Source organism: Neopsephotus bourkii, unplaced genomic scaffold (genome assembly GCF_033783945.1).
Source record: "Neopsephotus bourkii isolate Nb327-2 ecotype Australia unplaced genomic scaffold, CSIRO-AGI_Nbou_v1 NB_549, whole genome shotgun sequence".
Lineage (NCBI taxonomy): Eukaryota > Metazoa > Chordata > Aves > Psittaciformes > Psittacidae > Neopsephotus > Neopsephotus bourkii.
The window spans coordinates 1,223,917-1,239,867 of NW_026901050.1; the positions used below are offsets into that span (position 1 = coordinate 1,223,917).

The window sequence follows — 15,951 nt, forward strand, 5'->3', positions numbered from 1 at the left end:
TTTACGATGGAAAATAAACCTTTCAACAATTTTAAGAACTACTCTGAACTTCAGCCTTAGTATCTGTAAACTGAAAAGGTTTGGTTTCAATAAATACTTAGTAAGAATGCTCTAAAAGCATCCCATTTTAACCCTACAATTATTCTTAACTATACAACATATTCTAATTCAATTTCCCTTTTCTATTTTTAGGGATTGTTCTTCTGATTAAATCCAAGATTTATCCTTAAAAGCCTTTCCAAGGAAGCAAAAGTTGACTTGGAAACAATTTTAGTTTGCCTCAGTTCTTGTACTTTTCAACTGTGCAAGTGGTAAGTCTCATATACAAAGTAAGGCTGTTCACAAAAAAAAAAATCCACAGGCCAAACACAGCCATACTGGTATCAATCCACAGAAAAGCTCGTAAAAGAATTACAATGGAGACACATGTTGTTGCAGAAACATGGAATAAATGCTGTTTTCAAGCTGTAATTGCTTAAAATCCCTACATGATTCTGTCACCTGAGAGTAAGCTTAACAGAAAGCCTGGGTTTACCCGTACTAGACCTTCCAACAATCTCTTCAGTGTTACAGAAACTGACAAATCTATACTTTGCATCACGTAACTTCAAACTGAATGGAAAAGAAAGCAGCAATACATCTCTCTGATGTTAAAACATCTTTTGTCACCTCCAAATAAAAATACACCCACATTACAAGCTTCAAAGAATTTGGGAAATTTGCCAGTCACTTTGAACATATTAGCCATTCTTCGCACAATTTCTAAGGTTACTTCATGTTCTGACTAGATTGAGTCAGTAACTACAGTGTATACCGTATATAAGATTCTTATTTTAAGTTCAAACAAAAGATTATAGTAATTTTATCAGTGTTTTATTATCCTAATAGAATGTTGGAAGTTTTTGCTTTTCATTCCTAACCTACAATTAAGGTGTATTTGAACATGAATAGCCAGAAAAACCATTGTTACTTGTTGTACATCTTTCTAAGATGAAGTCGTCCCCACTTCTACATCAGAAATACGTACGAAGTCTTGAGCCCTTGCAACCCAGTATACAGGCAAACAGTAATGCTTTACTTGGAAATATTACACTTTTGTTCTTATCTGTGTAAGTAACATATATGTATCTATATATATATATATATAATTATGGCTTGAGGCCATTTCCTCTTGTCCTATCACTTGTTCCTTGGGAGCAGAGACCAGCCACCTCTTGGCTCCATCCTTCTTTCAGGTAGCTGTAGAGAATGGTAAGATCCCCCCTGAGCCTTCTCCAGGCTAAACACCCCCAGTTCACTCAGCCATTCCCCATCACACCTGTGCTCCAGACCCTTCACCATCTTCGTTGCCCTTCTCAAGACCTGCTCCAGCACCTCAATGTCTTTCTTGCAGTGAGGGGCCCAGAACCGAACACAGGATTTGAGGTGCAGCCTCACCAGTGCTCAGTGCAGGGGGATGGTCACTGCCCTAATCCTGCTGCCACACTACTGCTGATACAGGCCAGGATGCTGCTGGCCTTGGCTGCCTGGGCACAAGCTGGCTCATGTTCAGCTGCCCATTAATCGGCACCCCCAGGTCCTTTTGCACTGAGCAGCTTTCCTATCACTCTTCCCCAAGCCTGGAATGTCGCCTGCAGTTCTCATGGAGGAGAAGAGAAACCTTGTGATACACTGGTGTAACATAACGAACAACATACAGAACAGGCTAGGCAAGTGTTCCCATTTCTTCTTTATTGCCAAGAAAGGGGACAGCTTTTGAAACTGAAAATTCTCATAACATTCAGATGTGCAAAGAGCAATTGAAGCACAGCTGTTCAAAGCCTACAGGAAGAAATACTTCCAGCTTCGGGGCCAGGTGATCACAGGCAGTACCTCCATCTGTGGGAGGGGAGAAGGGAGGCAGCCACACGGAAAGATCATGAGAGACAAGGGGCGGCCATGAGGGAAGATCATGAGAAGAGAGCAGGGGTGGCCATGAGGGGAGATTGTGAAGGGAGAGAAGGGGTGGCCATGAGGAGTAAGGGAAGATCGTGAGGGGAGAGAAGGGGCAGCCATGAGGGGAGACTGTGAAAGGAGATAAGGGGAGGCCGAGAGGGGAGATCACAAGGGGAGATCATAAGGGGAGAGGAGGGATGGCCATGAGGTGTGGGCATGAGGGGAGACTGTGAAAGGAGAAAAGAGGCAGCTGTGAAGGAAGATCATGAGGGGAGAGGAAGGATGGCCATGACAGGTGAGGGGAGATCTTGAGGAGAGAGTAGGGGTGGCATTGAGGGGTGAGGGGCAGTCATGAGGGAAGATTATGAGAGGAGGTCATTGGGGGAGAGCACAAGTAGCCACAGGGTGTGAGGGTCGACCATGAAGGGAGACCTTGAGGGGGTATGAGGGGTGGCCATGAGGGGTAGGGGTGGCAGCTATACATTGTGGGCCACTATGGGGAGCAGATGAGGGGTGGCTGTGAGTGGAGATATAAGAGGCAGCCATGAGGGGAGATCTCAAGGGGAGATCAGTTTGCCCTTAGTGACATGGTTTAGGGGTGGGCTTGGCGGTCATGGGGTAATGATCAGACTTGAGGATCTTAAAGATCTTTTTCAACCTATTTGATTCTATGATTCTGTATCCAGTCTGGGACATTATGCAGAGCAGAAAGGGTGCAACAAAAATAAATGGACTGTGACCTGTGTATTTTAGGACAAGTTGACAATAAACCCTACAGCACAGCTCCTTATTTCTTCAGGGCACTTTGGTGTTGAATTTTTCCACAACTGAATTTAAGAATGTTTTCATTAAATGAGCTGAATGTTTAAATAGAAGTGAGCAGTAACATACATCTAATGTTTTTTTCCACACCAAATATGTCATTTTTAAATTGCTCCCAAATTTTCAATGAGCTACAGATTTTGAACTAACAACAAAATCGTATTTTAGAATTAGTTAACTGAAAATAAGTTATCAGTGTGAGTATCTTATGTGAAGTGACCCACACACCCTGTGGTTTTTAACAGAAATATCAGCTATTCTAATATTCACCTCTTATATGGATTGTGCTGAAATTCAGGCCTAACTTCTGAACAGATTTATTTATTTCAGAAACTAAAGGATAAATTATTCTCTTCCTACCACGTGTGGGAAACAGTATTTCAAAAGGAATACCTGGACTCTTCATGCCATGTACCCATTTCCCACTTACCTCAGAGCTTGAAACCTCTCAAGACACCAGACACTACCACTGAGTCCTTCTGAATACAGTTAAGTTTTTATTAGTGGAGTAAAAATCAACTTAATACAAAACAGGACCTCCTCTCTCACATCTCAAGATCTTACCCTACACACTAGAGAACATAACAGAAGATATAGGTTCTGGTTTGCTTTTATATGTGTATGGATTAGAAATCCTTCCCACACTAACACTGGACTCTAAGGAATATTCTGCAGCCAAAGACTTGTGACCAAGCAGAGATGTAAAGCATACATTGACTCTGCTCACAAAGTTCTGCTGGCATAATTACAAAACCCCCACATGTTTAGGGCTTTGGCCTATCTTTTTATTTGTAATACACCTGCCATGCCTCTCCCTTATTAACTAGATTTTAGGATGTTGCGTTATCAGCTCTTCAACAGCTCCAGCAATTAGACTCTCATACATTTCTCTGGAATACCCTTGATTTTTTTAGTGTGGCTTATTTATAAGAAAATCACGTTCTTTTGCATTTTTCCACATGATTTGCTCTTACTCATAAAGACAGACTGGGAAAGACAATTATGTGGAATGCTAACATTTAGTATAACCAAGACTGACCAGAAGGTATTATCTTTCTTCTTTACCCTTCTGGGCTACTCACTACATTCCATCAAGGTTTTCAGGTTCAGATCAAGCTCCTTGAAACAACATACTGGCTCATTTTTTCTATGGCACTTCTCACAAAAGTACTTCATCAATCAGTGGAAATTTCTAAACACTATCATAACAATGATTTTGAAAACTTACCTCTCAAAGGCAAACTGCAACTTCAAGAGTGAATGGATGGCTTTGGACTCACCTACCTTCATATTTACATCTGCTCCGTTGCAGACCAAAAGCTCTAAACACAACGCTCCATGTGTTGACGCAGCAGCAAAGTGCAGAGGTGTAAAACCCTTCTCATTCATTTGATTTACATTAGCACCACAGTCTATGAGTTCGTTCACTACAACATCTTGCCCATTGTAGCAAGCTACATGGAGAGGTGTATTTCCATAGGCATTTGGTTCATTCATCTACCAGAGAAACAAAGCAAACCAAAAAAACAAGATTAGTTAGTAGGAAAAAACCTGTATTAGTGCAGCATTTAGTTATGACAAAGAAAAATCTCATGTTACAAATGTATTTTAAATTATGTTTTGGAAATCTTCAACACCAGAAATTAAAAACAAGATCTGGATGTAGTACTTTGACTAAGAAATGCACACTGGGGAAGAGTACAATTGCTTTATAAGTGAGCCAACCTCCTGCAATTGTCTCCACACCGGTTTCCTGTATGTAGTACGCAACCTTACAGAACACACACATGGAAACAACGCCAGCAGTGGCAATTTGGACAGACACCACAAACTAAGCACAGCACAGAGTTCTATCAGTTTCCAACAGCATTTGCGGGCTTCCGTTAAGAACAGAGACTGAAGGGCAGGGGCAAAATGTACTGAAGTATAAGTTGTTGCTAAACACAACATGATAATTCTGATCTACTTCTCAAGATAGAACTTTGGCAGCACCCTCCAGCCTTGTAAGGCTAACATGTAATCACAATGTAGATTTCTTACAGTTTCACAGTCTGTTGTTAACATAATTTCTACATGCAGGTATTGTACCATACAGCCTTTTAATTTAGTTTGCATTTCAATATTCATTTGGTCTTCCTTACTGTGGTATGCAAGTTTCTCACAGTTTTTTGTATTACCCAAAACTTGCGTGGTGTAAGCATGTCAGTAATGTCTATATTCTACAAGTAACTGAAGCAATAGAGTTAACTTCCTGCAGTTCAAAGATGACTGCATTACAAAGTTAGGAACAGAATTCCTGAGTTCTGGTACAATGAACTAAGAGTTATTCATACCAAATGCACAAAAAAAACTACTACAGACAAATTTACGTCCAAATAATTGTGCAAAATTTGTAAGGCTCTTAAATTCCCTGGGGGAATGAGGTTTTATAAGAAAAAAAAACCCAACACCCATGTGAATAAAGATCTTTGGAAATACTAATTTGACTACATCATATCCTGCCCCTAAATAAACAGTGTGCTACAATACTAACAAGAGCATTTCAAACAACAAAAACAGAAAAAAGTATCACTTTTATTCTTCCTTACATCAACTCCAAGATCTAGAAGGTATTTGACTACACTTATCATCCCACTAGACGCTGCAGCATGTAAGGGTGTGTATGATTTCTTGTCTTTGCATGTCACTTCAGCTCCGTGTGCCACAAGTAATTTCACAACTTCAATATGACCTAAAAGAATAAAGATAAAAAGAATGAAGCTGCATTCTGTATTAGACAGCATGACTTTACAAACTTGAAAATTATACAATTGTTATAACATGAACAAGACATTATTCACTTGGACCTAATCTGGGAAAGAAAGAATTGTTCTTGTACTCTAATTGTATCGTGATCTATAAAAGCAACATAAAAATTATTTCCATATACCCCCTCCAATAATCATAGTATTTCTACTACAAAAATAATCTTGTATATTAAAACAATAAGATCTTGTCTTCTGCTTACACAGGACTTTTTTAAGACTTGAGAAGAAGGGAGGTGAAATAACTTTGTACATTAAACATTTACTGCAAATTTCTGTTAACAACTTAAGAGAGGATGTGGCTGTCACTCTTCCACCTTCATCTCAACTGCAAACACTCCCATTAAGGTTTTTAAGAACTTCAGCATAGACTTTGAAACAGTAACACAATATGGAAATATTCTGTGTTTAAATAAAAATATACACATACTCCCAATCCAACTTCCTTTACTTGCATAGCTTTAAAATGTGGACCCAAATCATACAGGGACTAGTAAAGCTTTATTTTCACAACTGACCCACACCTCAGAGAAACTTTTGAAAGCACCAACTATTCCCTTAAGGCACTGGGAGAACAGGAAGATTCGAGTGGGATTGTGGAGAAAGGATGACCCGGGGAAAGTTCCAGGTAAGAGGGTGGAAAAGGTAAAGGAGGGCAGGGAGCTCACCCTGAAGTAGTGGGCAGCCACTCCCTTTTCCAGCTTTGTGGCTGGGCCAGGGTCCCCAGCACCGCACCCACTGCTGCAAAGGGCAGTGAGCATTCCCTTTTTACCCTGCCTGCATGCTCCCCCACTAGTCCTTAGGCAGCTGTGACACTGCATGCTAAGAGAAAAACCATAAAAATGGAGTAAGCAAAAAAAAAATATAATTCTTGCTCAGTTGTCAATTTATTAACTGCCAAACAGGGCAATCATTGAAAACACACAACCATGAAAACATATGCAGAATAAAGGAGCACACTTGAGTTAGACCACGGTACAGTTAGTGCTTTACCTTTGTAACTGATACATACAGACAGATGTGGGACTACTTATTTTACCTTTCAAGTGACACCTTAGTTAGAAAAGGAGTGGGGACCACACTGAATACTGCTTATCCGGTCTAGACATGTAAGTAAGAAGTATCAAAACCAGCCTTCAGTTTAAGTGCTTTATAAAAAGGTCTTTGCTTTCTCAGTAACTAAGAGAATTTGCAAAAGTTTTAATAGCAAGTGTCTACCCAAAGGAACAAAGTCGGTCACCATAATACCTATTTTATGCTGCATATCCAACAACATACAAAATGACATTTCATCCAGCTATACAGATAAAAAACATGGAGTTCACCAGTGCAGTGTTAAGTGCTGCAAATATTTTACTTCTGAATTACTTCAGATTGTAGGAAAGCAGAGAAAGAGACATGTAAACACGATAACCATCTTCTGACCAAAATATAGTGGGGACAAGAATGAAAACAAGCCCTATATGAGATAAAAATCACAGAAGATACTGAAAGCAGTGAAAGGACTAGAGATACTGAACAGAAGAGTGACTGAAAAACTTTAGAGAGAGGAAAAAACAAAACAAGAAATCCCTGACCTGCATTGAAAACGCAAGCAGCAATCAGTAGAAGACACTCAAACAGAAGATGAAGGTACTTGAAGCGGGAAGCGCTGAGGAGACATCCCGATACACTAATGAGGGCAACGCTAGCACACAAGAATGAAAGTCCATTTTAGTTGCAGCATTGCAGCTAAGACAGCAATGGAGCCGGGTTAAAAGCAGGAAGGAAAGCAAACAATGGATATAACCCTAGGAAGTTATTTATAGTAGAGTGACGGAAAGCCTAACTTCTTTTTTATTCCATGGTCAGTTTTATATGATGGAAAAGTTTTAAGGCTTTCTTCAAACAATGGGAGCAGTGTAAAATGGCTCTAAACTGGGGAAGACAGAGCCACAGTTGGTTCGGTTTTGGTTTCTTTTTTTGAAGACTTTCAAAAGCTTTTTGTCTGCAAGAATATTTAGGTTGACAAGCATCAAATAAATTACATTTTTTCCAGACTTCACTAACAGAGTTTCCTGTTAATAGACTATGAAACAGCGTTGACCAAAATTTGAAAAACGCAGCTTATCTGAAAAACAGAAGACTTTTCTCTCCTCTAGTTAAGCACAAGCCAGAAATCATCTCTGTTCTCTCACTGACACTCATCAGATCTCTGCCATCTCATGCCCAAGTTCGTTCAATAAAATCTGCATAATCACTTTAAGGAAGGTGGCTGGACAGCCTGTCACAGACACTGCTTTGCATTTGAAAGTAGATTAGAAAATACTAACATAAAATATCACAATGAACCTTCAACCAATAATGAAGCTTGCTCTTTAACTTCTTAGTTTCAGTTTCTGGTGTTAGTATTTGAGATGCAATATCATACAATTATAAATTAGAATAGTAATGCTGTGACAGTCACTTCATAATTCACTGGCACATCCAAGAATTTTCCTTTTAAGACCGCTCAACAGTGTTCTGTTCTTCTTAGCATTTCACATATGGATTTCAGAGCCTTATTTTGCATTGCTATCAGGTTATTTCAGACCTGTGTTGTCAGGGACAGAAGACTAACATGAAATTGGCCTGAAACACAGTTGTGCAAAGGCAGCAGTGAGTAATTCTGCTTTGGTGTGAGAAGATCACCACTGAGGTCTTACAAACAAGTTCAATTTTGTAAATGTTTGGGTTTGCATTTATAAAAGCCAAATTCTCAGTCCTCAGATCAAAGTACATTTCATACAATGAGCAACTCATTATCAACCCTCAAAACTCAGGGTAAGGTATTTGGCAACTGTATTTAAGTAAGTACTGCCCCACATGCTGCTGCTCATTTGTTTTGCTCAGTATTTAAGCTTAAAATTGTATTTCCACTTTTAAGTTACTGCTTCCATTTGTTCTTTCCTTGCAAGACTGGGAAACATTGCTTGGATAAATGTAACAACTCCAAAGCAGTTATGTGTTATTCAGTGCCACAGAATAATGGATGAGTTAAGCAGTAACCTTAAGTCTGTTTTTAAGAGCCACCCCACACGTATACACGATTCACAGCATTATGCCTATTTAAAATAATTCTCTGGTTCATAACAAAGAGCATTAATACCAAATTGCACAAGGGGCATATCAAAACATAACAGGGACAAAAAATTACAGATAATGAAGTCCTGTTTGCCCATTTAATCTTAAAAAAAATTACCCAGGCATGCAGATTCATACAGTACTGATGCTACTGCTTTTATGCTTCTCCCTTGGCTGGATAAAATTACAAAGCGATAAGCTAAAACACTGAATGACAATCAAGACCATGGCATTATCTCTACTGGGTTCTTCCTGAAACTGACACTGAAACTTAATTGTTCACTGCTCATATATGAGACACGTCGCACGTGCTCAAGACCATTTTTAGATATTCTCTTGAAGTTAAAAGAGGCACTGTGTTTTTATGTCTTCTGAACAGGTACAACATATTCTGCAATGACAAGTGCAATCTGAAGCTGCATGTGAGTTACTTAGAAACAAAATGATTAGTCAAAGTTAAGAACCCGTTATCAACGTCAGCCTAGGACTCTCAATATGCATGTTCTGTAATTCACCTTCCAATGGTTCATATTGCTCATATTTTAAATTAAGCTCAAGATACAAAACTCTACTGTTCATTACAGCTATGATGAAGAAAACTATTCCTATCACTTAATAAAATGGATGTCTGGTAAAAGGCAATTAAGTGCATTACTCTGACAGTACTGCCAGATCAATACCACGAGAACAGGAATTATCCACTCCTAGAATAAGAACAGCTAGGCAAGAATTTGCAGTTTTAGAGATGAAATATTCTTCTTTTAAAATACAATCCCAAAGGTTGATGTAATGAACTTGTTTCAGGTGCTCCTTTTATTCATTGCTTACTCTCTATTTGACATTATTGCAAAAGTTTTCACTTGTCATTTACACAGAAATATGTAAACCCATTAAATACATGTTGTTTTTTTTTACTACCACAACAGTAATCAACTGAAACACATACATACCCATATATGCTGCCCAATGGATGGCTCGTCTGTCTTTCTTGTCAAATGCATTAATATTGGCCCCTCTAGATAACAGTAAGCTGACCATCTGAGATAGAAAGAAAAGAAATCCTTTATTCATAATGGAAAACTCTGCTTAATTTAGACAAAGAAAATGACAGGAGAAAAACAGATACATGCATTTTCAAAGGATTTCATTGTATTGTTTTTTGAGTATTCCATAAGCTTGAAAAAACTGTCTGCCCACCTTGGCAGCACTAATGAAGCGACCTTGAGGAAGACAACTTGTCAACAGAAACACTTCCCAGTTAAATATGGCAAATTTGTGGAATCTTTGAAATCTTCTGGCAGGCTATTACCAAGGAATTCACTAAAGTTAATCTCTAAAAGCAAGCCTATTGCCAACTTGTCTCCAACAACCTATACACAATTACAATGGGAATTTCTCAGCAGTGCTTTTTCAGGGTTTGAAAACTAGTGAGTTAGAGCTTATTACAGGCATTTCCTCCATACTGCACTGAAAACACATACAGTATGTTCACTACCTACTGGAGAGAAAAATATTTTTTTTCCCATTTAAAATTTATCTATTATTAGTTTAACTCCACTTAACTCAGGAAAATCTGCTTCCGTCTTAAGAAAGGTAAATGCTGCAATAACCTTCCAACTAAATTATCTAACAAGTATTTTTCACAACCAGTCTGTATACAGTTGCATACAAAAGAAATTCAAATACAAAATAGGGGCTGGGGTACTTCGAAGGGATGTGGGAAAGCATGATTTTAAACTGAGAAACTAAACATCAGAAATATGAGCGACACAATGACAAGCGGGAAACAAGCTAAGAAGAATAACTCTTACCTCAACATGTCCACTGAAGGCTGCATGATGCAATGCTGTTCTACCTGCTCGATCAGACAGATTTACATTGCTTAGGAGAGGCACCAAAGCTTCAGCACATTTCACAGCTTTGTTTGCAGCTGCTATATGTAAGGGTGTCTGCCAGTTTTTATCGCGAGCATTGACATCTGCTGAATGCTTTAGCAACACTTGAACAGCATCCTGAAAGCATTTACAAAAAGAGAAGCCACTGAGTAATTTGAAATGCCTGCCTTGAATCAAGGACAGTATAATGGAATAGAATGATTTCCAGTTTGTTCTTCTGTGAACATCATATGCTTTGGGATTTTATTACCATAAATCCATATCTGGGCATGTTCTCAAAAACATAAGCAATACACTCCCTACAGGGTTCAACTGAATCAACCATTTCCAGGTCTTTTATCCAGTTCCTTAAGCCAGCTGGTAAACTGTTTTATCATCACGACTTATTTCCAAAGCTCAATAAACCTCCTTAGGACTTCTTCCATTTCTAAGGTTTATTGAAGTACTATGAACTTACAATACATTTTGATCAACTTGCCAAGCAAAAATTTTGAACTGTTAAAGTCTAGAAATGGCAAAGAGAAGAACAGCCTACTACATGCACATTTAGAAAACCTCAGATGAAACACAGCATGGTCACAAAAAGTTTCAACATACACTGTTGCAAAACTCCTGCAAACCGTTTCTGATGTTGAACTCAATTCCATCTCACAAAGATTATTAATTGCCTTTTGTTAGAAGTACAAACTGTGAGAATTTGACAAATAAGACTGCAATTATTACAGCAAGATAAACAAATCCTATTAAAATATGTGCACGCAATTGGCATGCATTAAAAAAAACAGCTGTTGGTGATATCAACACGATGATGAACACTGCATTCTGCATCAACTCGGCCACCTTACTGCAATTCACTAACTGCTCAAACACTTGGCATACAAATAAACAGTTGGTGCTTTGAACTTAAAGCGCTACCGCAAGTAGCTACTGGAAATTTTGAATTACACTCTGGTACAACAGCTAAGTAATATTGTACCATCCCAGAAAGTACACCCGGCATACAAATATAGATGCCTGGAGTATGACAGGATTCACATGGAGTTGCTTCAACTTGCGCAGTTGATAGCCAAATCCATAATTCCAGCAATTTTGCATGTTTCAATGCCCTTGTTTAATTGCAGCTGTCTTTGCTTCAAGAGTAAGTCCAGTTGTTTTACTGAAATAATAATCAAGAGTTTTTTCATTGCAGCTTTTTTCATCTAATGCCCAAACCCCATACATATTTGCCAGCTAGAAAACAGTGTCTACATATATCAACCACATATGTGGGCTTCTACGACTTACTGTGTTTACAATAGCGAATTCTGACAAGCACCTTTCACTGCCTTTTCGGTAAACAGTCTGATTGGTTTACATGTTTGATTAGCATTTTGTTTAAAATATTCTACAATTAAAAAATATGACCACAGCTGGAGTTCTTGGAGTTACAATTTAGGTCCAGTTTGTCTGCAGCACTCCCCTCTGCAAGCATTACTGACAGAAGGAGCTTTTATTGTCCCTCAGCTCTGAAGAATGAAGCGTTTGATGCTTTGGTCAGCTCCCAAAGGAGCAGCCTAAAAATACATCAAGAACAACAAACAGCACTTGGGAATAAGGCGCCCTTGAAGATCCTTTTTCAAACACTGTTTTGAATAACACGATCGCCACAAAACTTAGCTATTAATGCTAGTGACAAAATACTGCAATTTATCCAGGAAATTCAAGTGAAAACTGAAGCAAGACTTGCTTAGATAGCTGGTGGATGAAATATTTGAAGTTCAATGCTTTTCAAAAGTATCTGTCTTCTCACACAAAAATTTACACAGAATCTTTAAAAAAACATTTTTTGATACATACTGAAACGAGCATTGATTTGACTCAATATCTCTAAGGAGACAATTCTGCATAAACTCTTCCACATAACAAGCTCAGCATTTCTCTGTTTTTATCTTCTACAGGCATTTAAAATTTTTATTAGGACATCAACAACAGAGGAACAACAACATAGGCATTTCTTACATTACTATATTCTCCCAACTGTGTGACTGGTAGACTTCAAAAAAAACTTTCTACATATTTAATTTACAGATTTTAGGATGATTCTCAATACTATCAGCACTTATTAATCACTTTTTTTTTAAAAAAAAGATGTTTGCAGGCCTTACAGAACTATTTATTTCTTCAATGTCTGAAGAGACAAGTATGTAAAAAATGAAGAAATGCAAAGATTATGCTATAAAAGCTGTACTAGATTTTAATCTCTACTTTCATGCTGAACCATTCGAGTTACCTTAGGAGAAGTAAACTTGACATGAGAACATTTCATGCAGAACGCTCTGCTAGGGAAATGGTGGAGAGCAAAGCTGAGAACTGGAAGGGTAGAGTTTTCCCCCTGTCCACCAACTCAGGCACATTATATATACTCATACACACACATATATATATGTGTGCATATACTCATACACATATATACACACATATATATATGTGTTTGTATGAGTATATACACATACACAGGACCTCAACAGGAAAACCAGTCTTGCAAAAAAGTTCTGCAATTCCAAACATTTGGAGTAGTTTCACTTTGTAAAAACTAAATAATGAACAGAAGTTAATTTGAGATGTCTTATTTTAACACAAAGCAGTCATAAACCCCAAGCATACCTCACTACAAGATGCCACAGCTCTGTGGAGAGGAGTCAACCATTTGCTGTCTTTGGCATTAACTCTAGCTCCTGTAACAAAAAATAAGAGTAACAGAAATTTGTAATACATTTCTAGAAAAACTTGAATATTTTCAAGTACAGAGACAGGACTACTGGAAACTACTTTTTTTAGGCTCATAATACAGCATCATGACAGAAATGGAAAGGAGTCTTTTCTCCAGGAGAAACTCATCCTTTGAGGAAATTCTTTTTACACTGCACCCACAATAGTTTTCCATCAAAGCATACTCATCTTTTTACACTAGGTAATCCTCTATCATCTTTTGCACTTCCAAAGGCACATAGAAGACTGCTGGGTAGAAAGACTGGCTCCCTGCCATCATTCAGCAACAAAAACCTCATACTTTCCAACTATAGTTGAAATTCTCCATTAAAATAAAGAGGCTACATATATTCCCCATGCCTCCAGTTTCCTTGTGGTTGGTGGGTCTGAAGTGTAGTTATATAGAATAATGCTGCTGCTTCTACTGGGAGTTTAGGAATGAATATTCTCTACTTCCCAGGTCAGCTAACTCACTTCACAACCCTCTGGATCTCCCTTCATGAACTCAATTGCAACAACCACACCTCTCTGCTTCTAAACGAATACCTGAGAAACAGCTGCGTCTCTTCCCTCCCCAGGAAAAAGGTCTTACAAACATCTGTAAGGGACATAAGCCTGGGTTTGCATGTTAACCTTTTCTCTTCAAAGGAAAGAAGGATTTGGGGATTATTTTTTCTTCTTGAAGGAAAAAACTGAACTACATTCTAACTTCAACAAACAAGAAAACCTAATGATTAAGCTCAATGATTTAATTTCTTACTGATATACACACATGCATATGTATATATATACACATACAGTCCTCATTAGTGTGCTCTAGGTGATCCTGCTTGAGCAGGGAGGTTGGACTAGATGACCTCTGGTGGTTCCTTCCAGCCTCAATCATTCTGTGACATATGTGGGTATACAGATACATATAATTGAAGGTTTTTGTACCTTCAGTGGAAGTTTCACCATCTTTACTTGAAAACTGGCGAGATTTTAGAGAGATGCGATAACTTAGACAAAATGCTATAGTTTTGAAAAAACAGTTCACAGAGCAATATATATCACATCACACGGTAACAGTCATGCTACAGGGTCAGAGATTATTAACCACTCAGGCTAAATGTAATATTGTTATGTCAGAGCCACCTTTTTTTCTATGCAAAAAGCGGAAAAGGATAGAAGGCCAGTAAAACAACAAGATGTCAAAGAGGCTGCTGGGCAGGATACTCAACTGGGAGACGGGGTATTTTAATCCAAGTCTCTCAGACCTGCATCAGCAAAGAAGTCTCTCCCATTCCAGCTGAGCCAAGCTGAACCTGACCAAGAAACTTAGCAGTCTGTATAAAATTGTGGCTGCCTATACTAAGCAAACCAATGATTTAAAGTCAGTTCTCCAAGTTAATCAGTTTCTTGTCAATCCATCCCTTTCAGGCTTGAGAACACAACATGGAAACTGACACTAGATCCGAACTCCCTCTTTGACCCTAGGGTCTTCCAAGTGTCAGACAGAACCTGAGGTCTAATCACTGGCTACAGATTTCAGAGACTTCCATCTTTCCCTACCCAAATTTCAGAAGCTTTGGGTGTCATCCTATTTCCGAAGTTCAAAAGTTTTTGAGAAGTTTGAAGAAATGGGAAAATTTCAAGTTCATCTGAAGAACAAGTTCATCTGAAGAATCACCCCCGAAATCTAACAAACATTTAAGACACTTATTACAAGTATCTACTTTTGTCAGCCATTGTAAGGACCTAGTGTACAGCACAATACTGGGTACCACAACATAATGTACCGTATAAAATTCTCCACAGAAGTCTAACAAAGAATTTCAGGAGTCTAGAAGTTATCAGAAATGTCATAGGACTCTTGGCAACCCAAAAGACAATAACCTGAATAATCAGTAAATGAGAATGTAATCAATATATTTCAAATGTATTTGTAATTCTTGACTGTTTTCCAGGTTGTTAGCCACACCTTGTTTTCAGCAGTCGAGACAAAAATAAGAGCCAAATGGTAATCCAAGCTTCACCTGACTTAATGTGTACAGCCAACAGCAAGGAATGAAGACTTTCAAAGCCTTACCGATTTTTACTTCTAATTTTAGGATATGAATGTTTTTGAAGCATTTTAAAGGAATTATGGAAGTTCCTAGGTCATTAGTCAAACCACCATCCTGACTATCCTCAGGAAAATGCATTTGCAAGACTTGAGATCAGGTCAGATCCACTCAGGAGATGAAGCCTGAGACAGGAGAAGCACCATGTCAGGCCGAAGGGGAGAAACCGCCATTTTCACCCCAAAGAAGCAGCAGTTACCTAACCCCTAGTGAGAACGTGCTTAGGGTCCAGCCTGTGTTTATGAGTTAGCTAAGCTGTTCACTGACATTTCTGGTACTTTAACACACAGCCTAAAAATCTCCTCAGAAGTGAGCAGGAATAAATACAAGAGGTACTGCACAAAAGATTTTCCCAGTGGTAAATTAATCAAAATGGCTACAACTAAAGGAAAAGAATATCTGAAAGCGTTTGCTGTTTCTGGTGAGAAAGAAGATCAGCATTAGCCAAAGAAATGCCTCAGGAAATTCAAAGCAGTATCTAAAAGTAGCATTGTCCTCTCAAAAGAACAAAATCAACAATATCTGCTCCACCCTGTAAGTCAT

The 15,951-nt window shown here is 38.4% G+C and overlaps 1 protein-coding gene across 5 annotated transcripts in view; it reads right to left on the reverse strand.

The window, feature by feature from the left end:
* Window positions 1-15,951, reverse strand: part of ANKRD28 (ankyrin repeat domain 28) — a 119,003-nt gene that overhangs the window by 31,239 nt on the left and 71,813 nt on the right. For all 5 annotated transcript variants that reach the window (XR_009725082.1, XR_009725083.1, XM_061351036.1 and 2 more), the window contains exons 4-8: window positions 13,202-13,272; window positions 10,475-10,675; window positions 9,614-9,701; window positions 5,346-5,488; window positions 4,042-4,254 (exon numbers count right to left, since the gene is read on the reverse strand). Coding sequence is in view for 3 of the 5 variants with exons in the window: in XM_061351036.1 (XP_061207020.1) it covers window positions 4,042-4,254; window positions 5,346-5,488; window positions 9,614-9,701; window positions 10,475-10,675; window positions 13,202-13,272 (716 nt within the window). In the remaining 2 variants the exon portion in view is untranslated. The remainder of the gene's footprint in view (window positions 1-4,041; window positions 4,255-5,345; window positions 5,489-9,613; window positions 9,702-10,474; window positions 10,676-13,201; window positions 13,273-15,951) is intronic.